The sequence below is a fragment of the Nycticebus coucang genome, chromosome 2 (assembly GCF_027406575.1).
Source record: "Nycticebus coucang isolate mNycCou1 chromosome 2, mNycCou1.pri, whole genome shotgun sequence".
Lineage (NCBI taxonomy): Eukaryota > Metazoa > Chordata > Mammalia > Primates > Lorisidae > Nycticebus > Nycticebus coucang.
Window position 1 is genome coordinate 43,500,222 of NC_069781.1, and position 21,880 is coordinate 43,522,101.

General features: G+C 42.2%; 2 protein-coding genes across 4 annotated transcripts in view; both read right to left on the reverse strand.

The window, feature by feature from the left end:
• RUSC2 (RUN and SH3 domain containing 2) overlaps positions 1–21,880 on the reverse strand; it is a 76,872-nt gene that overhangs the window by 22,636 nt on the left and 32,356 nt on the right. Inside the window, exon 2 of one of the 3 annotated variants that reach the window (XM_053569322.1) lies at positions 4,738–4,857. The exons of the other annotated variants lie outside the window; for them this stretch is intronic. The gene's annotated coding sequence lies outside the window, so the exon portion shown is untranslated. The remainder of the gene's footprint in view (positions 1–4,737; positions 4,858–21,880) is intronic. 3 annotated transcript variants of the gene reach the window in all.
• LOC128570394 (60S ribosomal protein L19) lies at positions 10,184–10,819 on the reverse strand. Its single transcript, XM_053569476.1, has one exon. The coding sequence runs from the start codon at positions 10,793–10,795 to the stop codon at positions 10,205–10,207; it is 591 nt and encodes a 196-aa protein (XP_053425451.1). The 5' UTR covers positions 10,796–10,819; the 3' UTR covers positions 10,184–10,204.

The window sequence follows — 21,880 nt, forward strand, 5'->3', positions numbered from 1 at the left end:
TTTTCTAATATAATAAATACCCACTATGTACACAATTTAAACAAGTCTTTTTCTTTAAGGAACAGGCTTCTCTTTTTTTTTTTTTTTGTAGAGACAGAGTCTCACTGGCTGTCAGTAGCCTCCAGCCAAGGCTCCACTGTCTGTCGCCTACCATACTCATTCATTCTTCTTCCCTGATTTAGAAGATTAGCTTTCTAGATTCTGTGTCTCTGCATCACTGTGTTTTTCCATATGAAGGCATGTGTGTCCCAATAATGGTTTTGTGGTTCAGAATCATAAATTCTTATATGCGTATTCCTGTGAATGCCTCTTGAAAATGGTGCTGTAAAAGGGGGGAAAAGCACTCACCCTTGGTAGAGTGCTGTGGCGTCACACGGCTCACAGCAACCTCTAACTCTTGGGCTTACGCGATTCTCTTGCCTCAGCCTCCCGAGTAGCTGGGACTATAGGCGCCCGGCTATTTTTTTGTTGCAGTTTGGCCAGGGCTGGGTTTGAACCCGCCACCCTCGGCATATGGGGCCGGCGCCCTACTCACTGAGCCACAGGCACCGCCCATGGAACAGGCTTCTCTTTACATACAGTACTAGGTTTCCCCTGGCATCAGTGATGGCTTCATAATCCTGAAGCCTGGCCTCTAAGGAACATAGAGAACTTTCTTGTACATACAGCAGTAATTTTAGGGCTATACCCATCACTTACCTTACATGGGTGCTTTCCCCCCCTTTTACAGCACCATTTTCAAGAGGCATTCACAGGAATACGCATATAAGAATTTATGATTCTGAACTACAAAACCATTATTGGGACACACATGCCTTCATATGGAAAAACACAGTGATGCAGAGACACAGAATCTAGAAAGCTAATCTTCTAAATCAGGGAGGAAGAATGAATGAGTATGGTAGGCGACAGACAGTAGAGCCTTGGCTGGAGGCTACTGACAGCCATATTATAATATTGTGTCTACATATCAACCTCCCACACTAGGACGCAGTTCCTTGAGGTCAGAGATTGTACCTCAACTCTGTGTCTCCAGAATTTATTACACAGTGCTTGGAACATGGTAGGTGCTCAGTTATTAGTTGATTATTACTTTTTAATTTTATGAAGCCCAATTTATCATTTTTTTTCTTTTATGGTTAAAGCTTTCTGTATCCTTGATGGCTGGGTGTGTAATCCTAGCACTCTGGGAGGTGGAGGCAGGTGGATTGCTTGAGCTCACGGAGATCAGCCTGAACAAAAGTGAGACCCTGTCTCTACTAAAAATAGAAAAACTGAGGAAGGAAGATCACTTGAGCCCAAGAGTTGGAGGTTGCTCTGAGCTAGGATGCCTTAGCACTCTACCTAGGGTGACAGCTTGAGACTTTGTATTCTGAGAAATCTTTATCTATCTCAAGATCATAAAGAAATTTTCCTATGTTTTCTTCTAAAAGCTGTAGAGTTTCAGGTCTTACATTTAGGTTATTGAGTCTTACTTTAAGTATTATCAAGCTCTTTCACTGATTGATTTCATTTTATTTTATACTTTTCCATCTACACACGACCAAGGGAAATGCCTGCCAATAGTTCCTCCACAATCTTAATTAAGCCATTAATTTCAGGCATGCATGATATTTTGTATTGTGCCTTGCCCTACCCCCTTCACATTTTTTACAAAGCACTTTTTATGTATGTCATAGTTCACTGATCTTCCCACTGACTTACCAAAGGAGGCAGAGCCATTTTCATTTTAAAAAATAAGGAAATTGCTGGGTGCAGTAGTTCATGCCTGTGATCCCAGCACTTGGGAGGCTAAAGGGGGTGGATTGCCTGAGCTCACACCTTCGAGACCAACCTGAGCAAGAGTGAGATCTCATCTCTAAAAAAAAATAGCTGGGCATTGTGGACGTGTACCTGTAGTCCCAGCTACTTGGAAGGCTTGAGGCAAGAAAATCACTTGAGCCCAAGAGTTTGAGGTTGCTGTGAGCTAAGATGTCATAGCACTCTACCAAGGGTGACCAAGTGAGACTCTGTCTTGGGGAAAAAAAAATGGAAATTGACACCCAGAAAATTAAAATGACTTGCCCAAAATAACTCAGGGAATAAATAACAGAATTAAGAAGAGACTCAGGAATCATAACTTTTGACCTTTTGTCTTTATCAGTTAAGAATGCAACAATAGGCTCAGTGCTTATAGCTCAGTAGTTAGGGTGCTGGGCTCAGGCCTGCTAAACAACAATAACAACAATAACAAAATACCCAGGTGTTGTGGTGGGCACCTGTAGTCCCAGCTACTTGGGAGGCTGTGGCAAGACAATGCTTAAGCCCAAGAGTTTGAGGTTGCTGTGAGCTGTGATGGCATGGTACTCTACCGAGGGTGACATAGTAAGACTCTGTCTCCAAAAAAAAAAAAAAAAAAGAATGCACTGGTAGAGTAAATTGTACATATGACTTGATTTGAGACACCACAAAGCACATTTCTTTAGAGCATATCTCAGACTTCTTTCCTGAGAGTGACCTGGTCTATATCAAGACAAGTTTAATACTGTGGCTCACAAGTTCCAACAAGATTGAAGAGAAAACACTGAGCTGGAAGAGCTCATTTTGTCCTCTTTTTGTACCCTGATTAAAAGACATGGAAGGTGAGGAGGGGAAGAAACAGAGGATCCAGAGTGAGAAGAAAGTAGAAGCAAGCTCTTTCAGAAGATGAGTCCTCTAGCTATACCCACCAGGTACACAGTGAAGTGGTATGCCTACCCAACATAAAGTTATGAAGTCTAGCTCTCCAGAATCAGGTAAAGCCTGTTATGAGAGCCCTTGTCTCTAATGAGTGCCTCTTGGTCTATCACAATACTATTTATTAGTAATCCTTTACTAAGTACTTAATAAGCCAGGTAATTTACATGTATCATCTCTAATTCCACTGTAACACATTCAAGTAAGCCTAATCACTCCCATTTTACAGATGAGAAAACCAAAGCTTAGTGCATACAAGTAGTCTGCTCACATTTACACAGCTGAGATGAAATTCAAACCCAAGTCTCCCCAATTCTTTTTTTTTTTTTTTTTTTAAAGAGACAGAGCCTCACTTTACCACCCTCGGTAGAATACCGTGGTGTCACAGCTCACAGCAACCTCTAGCTCTTGGGCTTAGGCGATTCTCTTGCCTCAGCCTCCCGAGAAGTTGGGGCTATAGGTGCCCGTCACAACTCCAGCTATTTTATTTTGTTGTTGCAGTTTGGCTGGGGCCGGGTTCGAACCTCCCACCCTCGGTATACGGGGCCGTCACCCTACTCATTGAGCCACAGGCGCCACCCAAGTCTGCCCCATTTCTTAATTATTTCCACTACAACTGCCTCCCAAAGAAAAGGATCAGGACCACACCCTCTTCTTATAGTCCTGGCATTTAACCTGCTTTCAGAGCAGCTGCTTCCTATCTTTCCTGGGTAGGCCCACAGTCTAGCCCTCACTTAACATGGATTGTATCTACTTGCCTCTCTATTCTCTGAACCTAGTCCTTTCATATTACTGTCTCCATGCTCTGCTGACACTTGTCAACCCCACCTCCTGCCTAGTTCCTAGCCTTCATCTCTCTGCCCCATTCATGGTACCCAAACCTTCTTTCCCCTGCTCTGTGGCTCACATTCCTAGACACTTCCTCGGAACTAACATACTGCCATAACTACCCAGTGTGCTCCTCAACCACGTATTTGCACAATGTCAAACTACCTTCTCCTATTATCCTATGTTTCTAGATTGCTCACCAAGGTGCTCAGTGGAAATGGGAATTTAAGCAACTCTTTCTACCTGTTCAGCAAAAGGGAAATTATCTGGGTGGAAAAAGTCCAGAAAGTTTACCTGTCTTTGGTCATCAGAGTCTTTCTGCCATAGAAATCCCTTTCCTATTTTTTGGCCTTCTGAAGGAGGACTGGGAAGACAATGGTATTCAGTTGCTATTATCTAGGAATCTGACCTTGACTTGAGACCCAGATAAGGAGCCTCTATAGGGCTGATAACTCTTTTCCTGACTGGGTCTTCTCTTGAGTAGGATTGAAGGGGAGAGAGCAGGAGGGTAGATTTGGGAGTGTTAGCTTATGTTTAGGTCTCCACCTGCTAGGAATCTTAGTCTGTATAACAAGGCTGATTATAACAAGTCAGGCGCCCTAGGCATTGCAATGACTGTGCCCCTCTCCTGATGTATTGTAGGGCTTTTTGGCTACATTCTTGCTTACTCCACCCTTACCTGGAGCCTACTGGCTCCCACAGCACTAGAAGATATGGTGTGTGTGTCTGTGTGCATGTGTGTATATATATGTTTGTGTGTGTGTGGAGGGAAAGGCTTCCCAGCTCTCGAAAGCTGAGTGGATCCCTGCATATTCTCCATCGTAAATTTACAGTAGCTTTAGGGGTATCTCCTCCCATTAAGTCTTTGTTTCTAGATCTTAACTCCCCTATACTATAGCATCTTCATTAGAAATGTCCAGAAAGAAAGGACAGAATCTTCTGCTTGACAAAATAGCATAAATGGCATTAGCCCAAGCCCAGGCTTTTCCCCATCTCTGCACCACAGCCCAAATGTATGCATGAATGAGCTTGTCTAATGCTTGTGCTCACACCCTGTTCAGTTCCCCCTACCCCACTCCACCCCGCCCCCCTCTCCCTTTTGGAAAGACAAAGCCAACCCTCAGAAGCCAGGGCCCAAACGTGCTATCCTGGCATCTCTGCCCTGCCCCTCCCCCAAGCCTCGCTGAGCCATACCTCTGTAAGGAGCCGGACCAGAGGCTTCTGTTCTTTTGCACTCCGACCAAGCTGTACCTCGACAGTTCCAGCTGAGGCACTGTTCTACAGGAACTGGGCTGATTTCCTAAGATCTGATTTCTGTTAATACAATGGCATCGTTGCTAATGCAGGGAGGCTGCGCAATCCCAGCCCTAGCCTCCTTGCTGCTGCGGCCGCTGGTGCTGTGGTGACGTTGCTGCTCAGGGAAGGGGGAAGGGTAAGGAGCAGGCATGCCCACAGTGCAGCCACTCAGCCTCCCTCCCTGTCAGTCCCTGTAGGCCTGTTGGCCTGGGGAAGGGGGAGGGTAGAAACAGTAGTCAGCCACAGAGTGCAGTTAAGTGGTGGAGATGAAGAATTCTCGAGACAGCAATGAGAAAATTGGGAGAACTGCGCCTAGCTTCTCTCTTAGTCCTTAGGAATCTCAGGGAAGATGTCTGGGCAGGGCCTTGTAGCTTCCTTCCTCCCTCCCTTCCTTCCTTCCTTAGGCCCCTCCTTTTAGATCTTAGCCAGAAACCTCTCCCTCCTCTTTTCACTCACTGTGAATGATTCCTTGTTTTCTAGCTTTTCCCTCTCTCTAGGATTCAGACTAGTCTCAGGCAGAACCATCAGTCTGGGAGAGGGATTCCTAAAGCCCTGAAAGGAGGCTGCAGCAACCAGTCACCACCCTTCTGCCAGCAGGAAAGCCAAGCTCAGTCCTTGGGGGTGTCTTAACTAGTTTTAGTACTAAGCTTCCTGGGACGTGCCTCCTTAGGAAATGGGGTCTGTCTCAGAAAGAGAGGCTGGGCCAGGTACAGTGGCTCATGCCTGTAGTATGAGCACTTTGGGAGGCTGAGGTGGGAGGATCACATGAGGCCAGGAGTACAATACTAGCCTGGACAAGAAAGCAAGGCTCCATCTCTTAAAAAGAAATTTAAAAGCTGGGTGTGAGGCTGGGTAGAGTGGCTCACGTCTGTAATCCTAGCACTCTGGGAGGTTGAGGTGGGTGGATTGCTTGAGCTCACGAGTTCGAGACCATCCTGAGCAAAAGTGAGATCCTGTCTCTATTAAAAATAGAAAAACTGAGGCAAGAGGATCACTTGAGCCCAAGAGTTAGAGGTTGCTGTGAGCTATGATGCCATGGTACTCTACCCCGGGTAACAGCTTGAGGCACTTGTCTAGAAAAAAAAAAAATAGATAGATAATAAAAGCTGAGTGTGGTAGCACACATCTATTATCCTAGCTACTCAGGAGGTTGAGGCAGGAGAATCACTTGAGCCAAGAAATCTGAGGCTGCAAAGAACTCTCAGTTATGCCCTACAGAGTCATCTGCCCCTTCCTAGCTCAACCCTCCTCAGGTTCTAGGTCAGTTCTGTGGGGGTAAGAAAATAGGAGAAACCACAGCCAGAGCCAGTTGTATAGTAAGCAGCAGCACTGTCACTGTCCACTTCTTTTTTTTTGAGACAGAGCCTCAAGCTATCGCCCTGGGAAGAGTGCTGTGGCATCACAGCTCATAGCAACCTCCAACTCCTGGGCTTAAGCAATTCTCTTGCCTCAGCCTCCCAAGTAGCTGGGACTACAGGTGCCCACCACAACACCTGCTAATTTTTTTTTTTTTTTGAGACAGAGCCTCAAGCTATCGCCCTGGGAAGAGTGCTGTGGCATCACAGCTCATAGCAACCTCCAACTCCTGGGCTTAAGCAATTCTTTTGCCTCAGCCTCCCAAGTAGCTGGGACTACAGATGCCCGCCACAATGCCTGGCTATTTTTTGGTTGTAGTTGTCATTGTTTTGGCGGGCCCAGGCTGGATTCGAACCTGCCAGCTCTGTTGTATGTGGCTGGCACCCTAACCGCTTGAGCTACAGGTGCTGAAACCCTGGCTATTTTTTGGTTGTAGTTGTCATTGTTGTTTGGCAGGCCCAGGCTGGATTAAAACCCGCCAACTCTGGCGTATGTGGCTGGCGCCTTAGATGCTTTAGCTACAAATGTCAAGCCATCACTGTACACTTCATGCCACTGCTCCCTGCTACTACCCTTGAGCACAGAGATGGTCTCAAGCTGGTCTTGGTCCCCAAGCACTAGCCCAGCCTAGGGCTCTTTCCCAAAGTTGACTACTAACTATCTGGACTCCACAGGCAACCCCTTGGATTTCAGGTCCTAAGACAGAAGAGCTGGCAAAACCTCTGGCCAGGAACACAGCAGCTACTTCTCAGGACTAGAAAGAGATGAGGTTTCTTTGCCTTTCTTGATTCTTCTATTCCCTATGAGACCCATGTGTCCACTGACACCACGCTTGGCTAAGCTGCATTGTAGAGAGGACAAAAATACACAAAGACCCATCTCTGAGGAGCCATGGCTGGAACCTATAAAGCAGAAAACAGGTGGGAAAGGGACACTGCAGTTCATAAAATTAGCCAACCATTGGGAGTCCTCTTAAAGAGGTTTAAAGGAACAGAATTACATTTCCCTTTCCGCTAGCTGATACAGAACACAAAGAGAGTTGAATGAGCAGCTCTAGGTTTCGGCAGAGTTGATCTCCATGACCAGGTGCTTGGAGTTCAAGCACTTTGGCCCTGAAATTTCTGTAAGGCTAAGCCATGCACTGTACTGGAAAACTAGTACTTAAGAAATGTTTCCAGTTGCCTATGGAAGGTGGCAGCTCTCATACTTTCAGTACTTGGCTTAATTCACCACATCACAGATCACAGTGTCACTTACTTTCCAACCATTACTGCCAAAGATCGATAAGGCTTTTGATGAAAGATCAAATTATTTCCTAGCCAGAAAAAAAATACAAACACTGTCACTTATAAACCTCAACTGACTTTTAACTAGTCTCTTCACCTGCAATCTACCTTCCAGTATTCCCAGATTTATCTCTCTAAAGTATCACCTTTCTTCAATGATGAAGGAATTTTTTTCAAGAAATTCCTCCTTCGTAGCACTCTGGGAGGCTGAGGCGGATGGATTGTCTGAGCTCATGGTTCCAGACCAGCTTGAACAAAAGCAAGGGCAAGATCCCGTCTCTAAAGCTAGCTGGGCATTGTGCAGGCGCCTGTAGTCCAAGCTACTTGGGAGGCTGAGGCAAGAGAATCATTTGAGCCCAAGAGTTTGAGGTTGCTATGAGCTATGATGCCACAGCACTCTACCAAGGACAACAAAGTGAGACTGTGTCTCACTAAAAAAAAAAAAAAAGAAAGAAAGAAAAGAAAATTCCTCCTGTTGCTATAAAATGGCTTCTCATTACCCAGAGAAGCAAGTTGAAACTCCTCATTTGGGCTTTAACGATCTTCCATCTTAGCTGTCTAATCCCTTTCCACCCAACCTTATTTTCCATCTCCCATCGTGTAGTTCTTTAAACCTATTTTATAAGCTAATTTCCACTCTGCTGACTTTGTTCTCCTGCCTGTTACAATGGCTATACTCAAAATTATTCAAATCTGCAAGGTCCAGAGCAACTTTTCCATTAAGTCTTCTTGGATCATCCCAGAGCCAGAAATAATCTCCATGTTCTCTGAACCAGTGGTTGCAGGATTTTTATCTTAAAAACAAGAAAAAACTCCCACGAAAAACTGGGAGATCAATACAGAACTGCCAACTGCTTATACTGCCAAGTAACATCATTAAGAAAAACAAAACAAAAAACTATACAGCCTGTCATCATCATTTCGTAAGAGAAAGCATACTGTCACTCTCTTTCTCCTTTCATTGCATACTGACATAAACTTAATCAGAACTACCATTAATCCATGAGAGGTAAATCATGGGTCACTCCACATGGTTATTGTTCCTTTTTGCATATCTACCTAATGTTTCTTTTAGGTTGTAAAGTCCAAATTATATTCATCTTTGTATCTCTAATATCTTCTATATAATACAATATCATTTTTATTTTGCGTTTCTTATAAAACCAAGCACAGTGCTTGGCATACAGGTATTTAGTCAAAGTCTTCATGAACAAGAGTAATTAAATAGACAAGAAGAGTAATCTAAATAGTTCCCTGAGTATAAATTAGAGTAGTGAGCAGACTTGGTGGGCACTCTACCAAGGGCGACAAAATGAGACTCTGTCTCAAAAAAAAAAAAAAAAGGCAACTACAGATAGACCTACCATTTGATCCTGCAATTCCTCTACTAGATATATACCCAGATGATAAAAAATCATTCTACAACAAAGACATTTGCAATAGAATGTTTATTGCAGCCCAATTCATAATTGCCAAGACATGGAAACAGCTCAAGTGCCCACTGACCCATGAATGGATTAATAAATTGTGTTGTATGTATACCGTGGAATTCTATGCAGTCATAAAAAGATGGAGATTTCACATCTTTTTTTTTTTTTTTTTGGAGACAGAGTCTTACTATGTCACCTGCCGTTGGTAGAATGCTGTGGCGCCACAGCTCACAGAAACCTCAAACTCTCAGGCTTAAGTGAGCTATTTTTTGGTTTCAGCTGTCGTTGTTTATCAGCCTTGGGCCAGGCTTGAACCCCTCAGCCTCGGTGTATGTGGCCAGTGCCGTATTTACTGAGCTATAGGTGCTGAGCCGAGACTTTACATCTTTTGTTTACCTGGATGGAGCTGGAACATATACTTTTTTTTTTTTTAATGTTTTTTTGAGACAGAGTCTTACTATGTTGCCCTTGGTAGAGTGCCATGGTGTTACAGCTCATAGCAACCTCAAGATCTTGGGCTTAAGTGATTTTCTTGTCTCATGGAACATATTCTTCTTAGTAAAATATCTCAAGAATGGGGAAAAAAAGTATCCAATGTACTCAATACTACTATGAAGTAGTATATAATCTACACACTTTATATGAATGGTAAAACATAACTATAGTCCAGAAAGTAGAAGGGAAGGGGGGAAGGGGGAGGGTATTTGGGGGGCCCACCTAATGTGCATAATGCAATGGTACATTTCAAAACTATTAAGAAAAGAGTGTAATTGTCTATGTTAATCAGTTCAATATAAGCATTTCACATTGCATCAGTACACTGAACCCCATAATGCGTCAATGTACACAGTTATGATTTAATAAAAAAATAAAAATATAAAAAAAGAAGTGAAATACTGGATCATAATGCAGTCTCAAAACTTTTGTAGTGATCCACGTACACCCAAGAGAAATGAAAACATGTCAACACAAAAGCTTGTATCTGAATATTCTCAGTAGCATTATTCATAAGAGTCAAAAGTGGGCGCAACCATAATGTTCATCAACAGATGAAGGAATAAATGTGGTACGTACAGTGAGATATTATTTAGCAATAAAAAAGAATGAAATACCAACGAATGCTGCAACCTGGATGAACCTTGAAAACATTATGCTAAGTGAAAGAAGCCAGACACACAAAATATCACTTTTTTTTTTTTTTTTTTTTTTTTTTTTTCAGATAAAGGCTTGTTTTATTTGCATGACTGATCATCAGTCATGGAGGCCACTATGTACAGACAAGAGGGGGGTGTTCTACTTCTTGGTCTCTTCCTCTTTGGACAGAGTCTTGATGATCTCCTCCTTCTTGGCTTGGAGGCGCTCTTCACGGCGCTTGCGTGCTTCCTTGGTCTTGGACCTGCGGGCCTCAGCCTGGTCAGCCAGGAGCTTCTTGCGAGCCTTGTCTGCCTTCAGCTTGTGGATGTGTTCCATGAGAATCCTCTTGTTTTTGAACACATTACCCTTCACCTTCAGGTACAGGCTGTGATACATGTGGCGATCAATCTTCTTAGATTCTCGGTATCTTCTCAGCAGCCGGCGCAGAATCCTCATCCTCCTCATCCAGGTTACCTTCTCAGGCATTCTTGCATTGGCTGTACCCTTTCGCTTACCTATGCCCATATGCCTGCCCTTCCGGCGGGCCAAGGTGTTTTTCCGGCATCGAGCTCGGGAATGGACAGTCACAGGCTTGCGGATAATCAACCCATCTTTGATCAGCTTCCGGATCTGCTGACGGGAGTTGGCATTGGCGATTTCATTAGTCTCGTTGGGGTCCAACCAGACCTTCTTTTTGCCACAACGGAGGACACTAGAGGCAAGCCTCTTCTGAAGCCTGAGCATACTCATGGCTCCGGCCGCAGTAGCAAAAAAAAAAAAGGACTTTTTTTTTTTTTTTTTTGAGACAGAGCCTCAAGCTGTCGCCCTGGGTAGAGTGCCGTGACATCACAGCTCACAGCAACCTCCAACTCCTGGGCTCAAGAGATTCTCCTGCCTCTGCTTCCCAAGTAGCTGGGACTACAGGCGCCCACCACAAAGTCTTGGCTATTTTTTTTTTCAGAGACAGAGTCTCACTTTGTCACCCTCAGTAGAGTGCCATGGGGTCACAGTTCACAGCAACCTCCAGCTCTTGGGCTTAGGCAATTCTCTTGCCGCAGCCTCCCAAATAGCCTGGACTACAGGCACCTGCTATAATGGCCGGCTATTTTTTTTGTTGTTGTTGCAGTTTGGTGGAGGCCAAGTTTGAACCTGCCACCCTTGGTATATGGGGACCCTCAGTCCTACTCACTGAGCCACAGGCTCCTCCCACGGTTATTTTTTGTTGTTGTTGCAGTTTGGCCAGGGTCGGGTTTGAACCCACCACCCTTGGTATATGGGGCCAGCGCCCTACACACTGAGCCACAGGCACTACCCTCACGTATTGTTTGATTCCATTTATATGACTGTCAAGACTAGGCAAATCTATAGAGACAAAAAGTAGATCTGTGGCTGTCAGAAGCTGGAGGGAGGGAGAAATGGAAAGTGACTGCTAATGGATATGGGGTTTCTTTTGGGGACAATGAAAACATTCTAAAATTCTAGATTATGGTCATAGTTGTACAAGTCTGTGAATATACTAAAAACAAAAGAACATTTTTAGTATTCTAGTATAGTAAGAATGGACTATGTTAACTCTCTTTCTACTTTCTCATTTATCATTTCTTTTTTTAAAATTTTTTGAGATAGAATCTCAAGCTGTGGCCCTGGGTAGAATGCCATAGCATCACGGCTCACAGCAACCTCAAACTCTTGGGGGTAAGTGATTCTCTTGCCTCAGCCTCCCAAGTAGCTGTGACTACAGGCGCCTGCCATAATGCCCAGCTATTCTTTTTGTTGTTGCAGTTGTCATTGTTGTTTAGCTGACCCGGGCCAGGTTTGAACCCCTGAGGCTCCATATATGTGGCCGGCTCACTACTAAAGAAATCTTCCTTGTTGTAACCTTTGGACTGTCTGAACAGTTACAATTTTCTTTTCTTTTCTTTTTTTTTTTTTGTAGAGACAGAGTTTCACTTTATTGCCCTCGGTAGAGTGCCAGGGCCTCACACAGCTCACAGCAACCTCCAACTCCTGGGCTTAGGCGATTCTCCTGCCTCAGCCTCCCGAGTAGCTGGGACTACAGGCGCCCGCCACAACGCCCGGCTATTTTTTTGTTGCAGTTTGGCTGGGGCTGGGTTTGAACCCGCCACCAGTTACAATTTTCTAACAATAATATTTGAATTGTCTGACACGTTTAGCCATCCTCTCCTATTCAAATCCCCTTTCCTCTTTGGCTTCTATAACACCAACCCTCCTACTTCTACTTCTTAGACCACTTTAATAAAACAATACCTGGCCCACGTTTAACTGTCAATTATGGCAAGATTCAGATTTGAAGTCTGTTTTTTTTTTTTGAGACTGAGTCTCAAGCTGTCACCCTGGCTAGAGTGCCATGGCATCATAGCTCAAAGCAACCTCCAACTCTTGGGCTCAAGCGATCCTCCTGCCTCAGTTTTGTTTTGTTTTGTTTTTTCTATTTTTAGTAGAGACAGGGTCTCATTTTCTCCTCAGGCTGCTGTTGAACTCATGAGCTGCCTTGGCCTCCCAGAATGCTAGAGTTACAGGCATAAGCCACAGTGCCCAATCAGATATGAAGTCTTTTTAACCCAAGAAGTGTTTAGCCCTTCCCATTATCTTTGCTGTTGATTTCCAAAGTTTATGCTCTTCCTAAACTTCTAGAATCAACTCTCCAATAGCCTATTAGATACTTACTATTATCTAAAAATTAACGTATCTAAAGCTAAATAGTTTTTTTTTTTTTTTAAATTTCATATCAGCTTTCTTTGGACTTCCAGCAACATATGCTTGAAAATGTAAGAGTCAGGCCAGTGTGGTGGCTTACGCCTGTAATCCTAGTACTGTGGGGGGCCAAGGCAGTGGATTGCTTGAGCTTACGGGTTTGAGACCAGCCTGAGCAAGAGCAAAACCTCATCTCTAAAAAAAAATAGCCAGGTGTTGTAGCAGGCGCCTGTGGTCCTAGCTCCTCAGGAGGCTGAGGCAAGAGGATCACTTGAGCCCAAGTGTTTGAGGTTGCTGTGAGCTATGATGCCACAGCACTCTACCAAGGGCGACAAAGTGAGACTCTCTCTCAAAAGGAAAAAAAAAAAAGGAAATGTAAGAGTCATTTGGACTCTTTTTACATGTGAGCCTTCCTTCATTTAGGCATTGATGTAATAATAAATAATTATGTTTTTATTATAGTTCAACTATTATGCTAACCACTTACATCATCTCATTTAATCCACATAACCACTCTCTAAGCCATGTGTTATTATCTTCACTTTATGAATGAGAAGTCTGAGGCTCAGGGTTTAATTAATGTTCTCAATGTAACCCAGGCAAGTGAGTGTCTGAGCTGGGATTCAGATACTAATCTGATTCCAAATTCACCACTTGCTATGTTGCCTAATTCCTATCCCTAGTCCTATCATCCTAATTCAGGCCTGTATTACCTTTCCTCCCAATTATTATACAGTCTTCTAACTAGTTTTCTTACTTTCATTCTGCCATTCTGCTCCTAGCTATCTTATATACAGACACAAGATTAATCTACCCAACACGTTACTCTACTACTTAAAATCCTGCAGTGTCTCCCTCCTGTCTACAGGATAAATCCAAATTCTTTTTTTTTTGTGACAGAGTCTCACTTTATTGCCCCTGGTAGAGCACTATGGTGTCATAGCTCACAGTAACCTCAAACTCTTGGTCTTAAGTGATCCTCTTGCCTTAGCCTTTCAAGTAGCTAGGACTGCAGGCATCCACCTCAATGCCCAGCTATTTTTTAGAGGTGGGGGTCTCATTCTTGCTTAAGCTGGTCTCAAACTTGTGACCTCAAGCAATTCACCTGCCTTGGCCTCCCAGAGTGCTGAGATTATAGGTGTGAGCCACCACACCCGGACCCAAATTCTTTAATGCTTAAAGTACCTCTCTACATATCCAATCACGTTCCCTTTGCATGTCAAATCTATTCCAAATTCTCAGTTTTGGCTCACTCCACTGAGAATATATCTGGAATGCTCCCCCACAATTTCCTTCCCTGCCCTTTTTAAGAAGCTCTAGTTCACATTCTACCATGTCTAAAAGCTTTTATAATGGAAATCCTTCTGAACTTCAATACCAATTGTATGTATAACCTATTTGGTACCAAGCCTTGGCCATTTCATTTTATTATTCATCTCCTGATGACAAGTACACCCATCAGGAGGGTGGGGCAGTGTCTTATACCTTGATAGGGAACTGAGCACAGGCCTTGGCACATAGTAGAGCACCAGAGATGTCTGTTTGATAAAGCTACTAATAGCAAGCATAGCAAGCTAACTGGAGCCCAGTCAGTTTTCAGAAGGTTAGCTATCCTGAGAATAGCATACCTGACGAAGAGGAGTAAAGTAAAGAAGAGAAACTAAAGCTGAGCCTTAGTAAAGTGCTTAGTAAATAAATATTTAATGCCATTTTCATACTGAGGATGGAAACATGAGTGAGCAGCTGTTTTTAGTCAGTACATTCCCTACCACATACCCACAGTCATGACCCTACAGCAAAGGTTGCAAAGTGACAGTCACATCCAGTGTGTCAATTGGGAAAATCATATTAAATGACCACACCAGGTCCTCATTCCTAGATAGTAATAATCAGCTGGAGTTGAGAAGCAGCAGTCTTTATTAGATAGGGACAGGCCCTTCAGTGTGATATATTCCCACCACTCCTTATGGTCACTAATACCTGGCCAGCTTTACTGGTTCATTTTATTTATTTGCCTGGCTCCTATAAGACAATCCTTGCCCCAAAGTAACAGTTATGTTTTTTTCTTTATATCCCTACCCTCTTGATTTATTTCATATTTCAACAGTGTTGATCATTGAAGTATTATTCATCACATCAAAAAATTGGGAATGTTTTAAATATCCTATAGAAAAATGGCTAAATGGTGACCTAGTCATGCAATGAAATATCATAGAACCATAAAAATGTTGTGTTTTTTTTTTTGTCACCCTCAGTAGAGTGCAGTGGCATCACAGCTCACAGCAACATTCAGCTCTTGGGCTAGGAAGATTCTCTTGCCTCAGCCTCCCGAGTATCTGGGACTACACGCACCCGCCACAACGCCTGGCTATTTTTGTTGCAGTTGCCACTGCTGTTTTAGCTGGCCGGGGCTGGGTTAGAACCCGTCACCCTCGGTATATGGGGCTGGCGCCCTACCCACTGAGCCACAGGTGCCGCCCAGAACCATAAAAATGTTTACAAGCGGGCGGCTCATGTGGGTCAAAGGAGTAGGGTTCTGGCCCCATATACTGGAGGTGGCGGGTTCAAGTCCAGCCCCGGCCAAAAAACTGCAAAAGAAAAAGAAAATGTTTACAAGGATTGTTTAATGGCACAGAAAAAGGTTGATAAGCTAATTTTAAAAGTAGGATATCAAATTATATATAAAGAATTTTGCTTCCTGCATTTTTATGAACACACAAATATAGGAATGCTTTCTAATGCAAAGAACTAGATCCTGTACATGTATAAAATAGACTTTTAAAAGCATTTCATGGCTCTCAGTAAATAGAGGAAATCTCTGAGGCTATTCTCCCTGAGCCCCAAAAAAGGGAGAAAAAATCATGAGCTGTGAAGTAAAGAAGGGAGAGCACTCCTCGTGAGCCAATTCCCAAAGCATCACTATACTCAAGATAATAAGCCTTGGACCATTGGAAAGGAAAAGGGCTAAACCTGAGATTCCTGCTTTAAGCAGGAACCCTCAAAAGAAGCATGAGTGAGTCAAGGTGGGGAGTGGGGGGAGGGGTGTTTCCACAACTTTTGGTAGAAGCAGATACAAATTTTAAGGGGAAGAAAGTATCTCACAACTTAATCAACAGAATTTTCAAAATTAAAGAGCAAGGAAAAATTAGTTTATGATTAATGATCACCAACACACACAAATTAAAGACAAAAAATTAAAGGCAAGACATCATGAATGAATAACAGAGAAAATAATAGATAATGACTGCAAGAACTTCACATATTGAAAATGTTCAGGGTTATACAGAATATAAATCAGCTATGTGTGAAATATTCTAGATAAAGGATAAAATCTCAAAAATAAAGTAGCAAGAAAGCATTAGACATGACCAGGCAGATCTAAAAAAGAACCAGAGAACTTTTTTTTTTTTGGAGACAGAGTCCCACTATGTCACCCTCAGTAAAGTGCTGTCATGTCACAGCTCACAGCAACCTCCAACTCTTGGGTTTAAGCGATTCTCTTGCCTCAGCCTCCCAAGTAGCTGGGACTACTCACGCCCACCACAATACCCAGCTATTTTTTGTTGCAGTTGTCACATTGTTTTTGTTGGCCCCGGCCTGTTTTGAACCCACCAGCCTCGGTGTATGTGGCTAGCACCCTACCCACTGAGCTATGGGCACCACCCACAAAGAGAATTTCTATTATTCATTCATTCATTTATTTATTTTTTATACATACAGATTCCATAGTTTTATTTATTTATTTTTTGAGACAAAGTCTCACTATGTCCCTCTTGATAGAGTGCCACGGCATCACAGCTCACAGTAACCTCAAATTCTTGGGCTTAAGCGATTCTCTTGCCTCAGCCTCCCAAGTAGATGGGACTACGGGTGCCCGCCACAATGCCCGGCTATTTTTTGGTTGTAGTTGTCTTTGTTGTCTGGCAGGTCCGGGCTGAATTTGAACCCGCCAGCTCTGGTGTATGTGGCTGATGCCCTAGCCCTTGAGCTACAGGCGCTAAGCCCCATAGTTTTATTTTTAAAAAATAAATTAAAAGAGAACTTTCTTTCCAAGTAATGTAAACTTTCTAGAATAAAAACAAATGTGTTAAAGCCTTTCATTTGACATACTGGGTTAGCCAACAATAAGATGAAATTTTCCCAAGAAAGAATACACAAAATTATCTATATTAATTTCATTCTTATTATGAATAAAAAGTCAGTTATGAAAAATCATGTTCTATCTCTTTCTTTTTTATTTTGGGGATTCATTGAGGCTACACAGAGCCAGGTTACACTGATTGCTTTTGTTAGATAAGGACCCTCTTATATTTGTGTCCCACCCTCAAAAGGTATATCACACCCCTTGACCCCCCCACCCCCTCCCTACTTCCATTTATTTTTTTGAGACAGAGTCTCACTATGTCACCCTTAATAGAATGCCATGGCATTACAGCTCACAGAAACCTCAAACTCTTGGGCTTAAGCGATTCTCTTGCCTCAGCCTCCAAGGTCGCTACAGGCACCCGCCTATTTTTTCGTTGTTGTTGCAGTTGTCATTGTTGTTTAGCTGGCCCAGGCTGGGTTTGAACCCTCCAGCCTCAGTGTATGTAGCTGGACCATAACCACTGTGCTACGGGCACCAAGCCAAAGAGAACTTTTAGAAATGTAACTTTTGAAATAAAAATTCTATGGACAAGTTTAATAGATAGACAAAGTTGAAGTGAGAATTAATGAACTGGAAGATAGAGCTGAAGAAATTATACAAAATACAGCACAAAAAGATATGGAGACAAAAATTAAAGAGAAGTTAAGAGATAAGACGGAATGAGGTTTAACATAATTCTTTTTTTTATTAAATCATAGCTGTGTACATTAATGCAATCATGGGGCACCATACACTGGTTTTATATACCATTTGACATGTTTTCATCACACTGGTTAACATAGCCTTCATGGCATTTTCTTAGTTATTGTGTTAAGACATTTATATTCTATATTTAGTAAGTTTCACATGTACCGTGTTTAACATAATTCTAATCAGAATTCTTGGTAGAGAATCAAGGAGAGGTAATATTTGATGAGATAATGGTGATAATATTCTAGAAGTGATTAAAAATATGAATCCATAGACTCAGGAAGTATAACATATATCATTAGAATAAAAATAGCAGTAACAAGTATTGAAATTATATATTAGAAAAATTTGAATGTAATGAAGATGATATAATATCTGTTGGTGTGTTGTGTGATCCTAGGCCAGTTAACTGTTCTTTCCCTGCCCCATTTCCTATCAAATGGTGACAAAAACAATACCTACTACATCAAATGAATTAATACTATTAAGCACTTAAAACTGTGACTGATATAAACATTCAAAAAGTGTAATACTTATTATTATCATCAAATGATAAGATGTTAGTCAATACCCAAAAGCCCTACAAACAAGGTTACAGAGCTCTGACCAAAATGGGACAGTAACTTGGGTAAATCTGAGAAGACTGCATATGGGTACCTTTTCCTCATATCCAGCATCAATCAATCCACTTTCATCCTAGCTTCTCCAGAACTCAGTGATTGCATGGACCACTTTCCCAACCACTAGAGATCCAAGGGTGGCAAAAATAAAATAGACATGAATATAAACATTGGTTGCTGAGTACTTCTATGCCTGGACCAGGTTATTTCATGCAGTTAAAAAAAAAAAAGGATGTAGAGGGCACAGGGAGACATACAAGTATACCTCCTGCTACAGATCTGAACAATGGCCTACTTAAAACAGTGTACAAAAGTGCTCTGTAAGTGGCGACCATAGCTCAGTGGGTAGGGTACTGGCCACATATACTGAGGCTGGTGGGTTCGAACCCAGCCTGGAACAGTGAAAACAACAATGACAATTGCAACAACAACAACAACAACAGGTGGGCATTGTGGTGGGCACCTGTACTCCCAGCTACTTGGGAGGCTGAGGTAAGAGAATTGCTTAAGCCCAAAAGTTTGAGGTTGCTGTGAGCTATGACGCCACAGCACTCTACTCTACCCAGGGTGACAGCTTGAGACCCTGTCTCAAAAAAAAAAAAAGTGCTCTGTAAATTGAACACTTTATAGAAATGTAAAGCATTGTTATTACTTTTTTTAAAAAGTCTCGGCCACTTTTTAAGAGTTAAGACTGTACAGTCCTATTGTTGGAGACTGGTCTCATAACTTAGGAGGGCAGAAGAATCAAGGAAAAGGAGAAAGCTCAAGATAAAGAGACACATACTGAATTACACATTGTTAGAGAACTGGCCATTAAACTAACAAGAAATTTTATGTTCCCACAAAGAAACTGAGAGATAAGGGATAAATCCTGAAAAGACATTTTTAACTGCTCCATTTGAATGTCTCATTGATATCTCAAGTCAATAATGCCCAAAGAGAACCAATCGTCCTCCCAATCATTTTTAAAAAACTGAACTGATATTTTAATCACTACCCATAGAAAATAAAATGGGACTTGTAGTGTGACTCTAAACCAGATTGTTTACCTGCTAAAACAAAGAAAATCAAGCGTCTCTAGAGGATTTTAACGGGATCCAAAGTATCACAAAATCATACTCAAAATGTCCAGAGGCTCGGCACCCATAAGTGGTTAGGGCATCAAAATTACCCAATATATACAGAACCGGGAAATGCCACAGATTCTTTTTCCACCTATATATGTACATTTTTAATTTTTTTTATTTTTTTCTTTTGTAGAGACAGTCTTACTTTATCGCCCTCGGTAGAGTGCTGTGGCGTCACACAGCTCACAGCAACCTCCAAGTCCTGGGCTTAGGCGATTCTCTTGCCTCAGCCTCCCGAGTAGCTGGGACCATAGGCGCCCACCACAATGCCCAGCTGTTTTTTTGTTGCAGTTTGTTCAAACCTGGGGGCCGAGTCTGAACCTGCCATGCTTGGTATATGGTGCTGGTGTCCTACCCACTGAGCCACAGGTGCCACCCTGTTTTTTTTATTTATATAAATTTATGGGGTATAAGTGCAATTTTATTACCATACCTATCTTGATCATCCTCCTATAATCCTCACCATCCACCAGTTACCCAAAGAAGGGATCTGGAAGTCATTCTCAACACTTCCATATTCCCTAATACTAATCAGGTCCAAACATTATCTACATTACTCCCAAAATTTGTCCTAGGACTGCAGTCTTTCTAAACATTAATCTGATATTTTCACTCTCCTATAAAATTCTTCTATAGCTTCACAATGTCTTTAGGATAAAAATCCAGAATTCTGAGTAAGACAGACAAAGAAAGCCCTTTACAGTCGGGGTCCTACCTACCTTTTAAACTTTAGTTTTCTTGCGCTCACATACCGCTAGCCATGTATAAAATTATGTGAGTTCTCAGATTTACTGTGTTCTCCTTTATTTCCATGCTTATGCACATTTAAGGTTAGATTTTTTTTCCTGTGTGCCTCTATCATTCAGTGAAAATCATTATCACCAAATATGTATTGTATCACCAAATATGTATTGTATATCAAATATGTATTATCTGCTTCACTTAAATGGAATTTGAGCTATTTAGGATCAAGAACCACGTCTTTCATTTCTGTATTCTCAATATTTTGCATACATCTTATTGAGTATAACAACTGTTCAATAAGTGTTTATGCAATGAACTTACACTTATTTAAAAATCTACTAAGGAATTATTATTATTTTTTTTTATGTAGAGACAGAGTCTCACTTTATAGCCCTCGGTAGAGTGCCATGGCATCACACAGCTCACAGCAACCTCCAACTCCTGGGCTTCAGCGATTCTCTTGCCTTAGCCTCCTGAGCAGCTGGGACTACAGGCGTCTGCCACAACACCCGGCTATTTTTTGGTTGCAGTTCAGCCGGGGACGGGTTTGAACCCGCCACCCTCGGTATATGGGGCCGGCGCCTTACCGACTGAGCCACAGGCGCTGCCCTACTAAGGAATTCTTTAGGAAAAAAATAGTGAGTAAACTTCAAAAGAGTTAAGATAGGATTCTAGAGTATAAACTTTCTACAGAAAATGATCTAACCAAGGGATACTTGTATGAGTTTATTTTTAATTAATATATTTTTTTAGAGACTGTGTCTTGCTGTGTTGCCCAGGTTGCCCTCAAACTCCTGGGCTTAAGCAATCTTTCTGCTTCAGCCTCCTGAGTAGCTGGGACTATAGGTGCATGCCACCATGCCTGTTTTAAGAGGGGCAGGTACTAATAGGTAGACAGAGAAGCAATACTGTGTGAGGGAAGATGCAGGGGTCTGGAGGGCAGTTTGCTGGCTGGCCAGGTTAAGCAGCTTTGTAAACCTAAGGTTCTAAAGCAGTGGTTCTCAACCTTCCTAATAATGCGACCCTTTAATACAGTTCCTGTGGGTCGTGACCCACAGGTTGAAAAGCACTGTTCTAAAGGTTCACTCGTTGAAGGCCCCGACTCTGAAAATGTCAAAGCATTTCCACCAGCTGAGTAGGGGTAACATTCTTTATCACATGAGCTTGGCTACTTGTCTGTAAGGTGGTATAAAAAAGCCTCTCATGTTGTAGTAATAAACTTATTTACTAAAATACATTCAGAGTAAGAAAACTTGTATTTGTGAAAAAGGGAAGGAATAAAAAAAGATAAATATTTAAAATATAAGAAAAAGAACTAAAATGCCTGAAAGAAATCTGCTTGGTATGTAAGTAGGCTGCAATGGTAACAGAACTAATGAGGTCCAAACATTATCTACATTACTCCCAAAACTGAACTTAAAAAACTGAACTGATATTTAAATCACTACTCATAGAAAATAAAATAGGACTTGTAGTGTGAATCTTAAATGAAAAATTTTAAAGGTAACATACAAACCCCAATAAAATTTGAAGTTTTATAGAGATGGAGTAAAGTATCTACTCATCATCTCAACAAAAACAACAACAAGGCAGTGCCCATAGCTCAGTGGGTAGGGTGCCAGTCACATACACCAAGGCTGGTGGGTTCAAACCTGGCCTGGGCCAGCTAAACAACAATGATGACAACTGCAACCAAAAAAACAGCCGGGTGTTGTGGCGGGCGCTTGTAGTCCCAGCTACTCAGGAGGCTAAGGCAAGAGAATTGCTTAAGCCCAAGAGTTTGAGGTTGCTG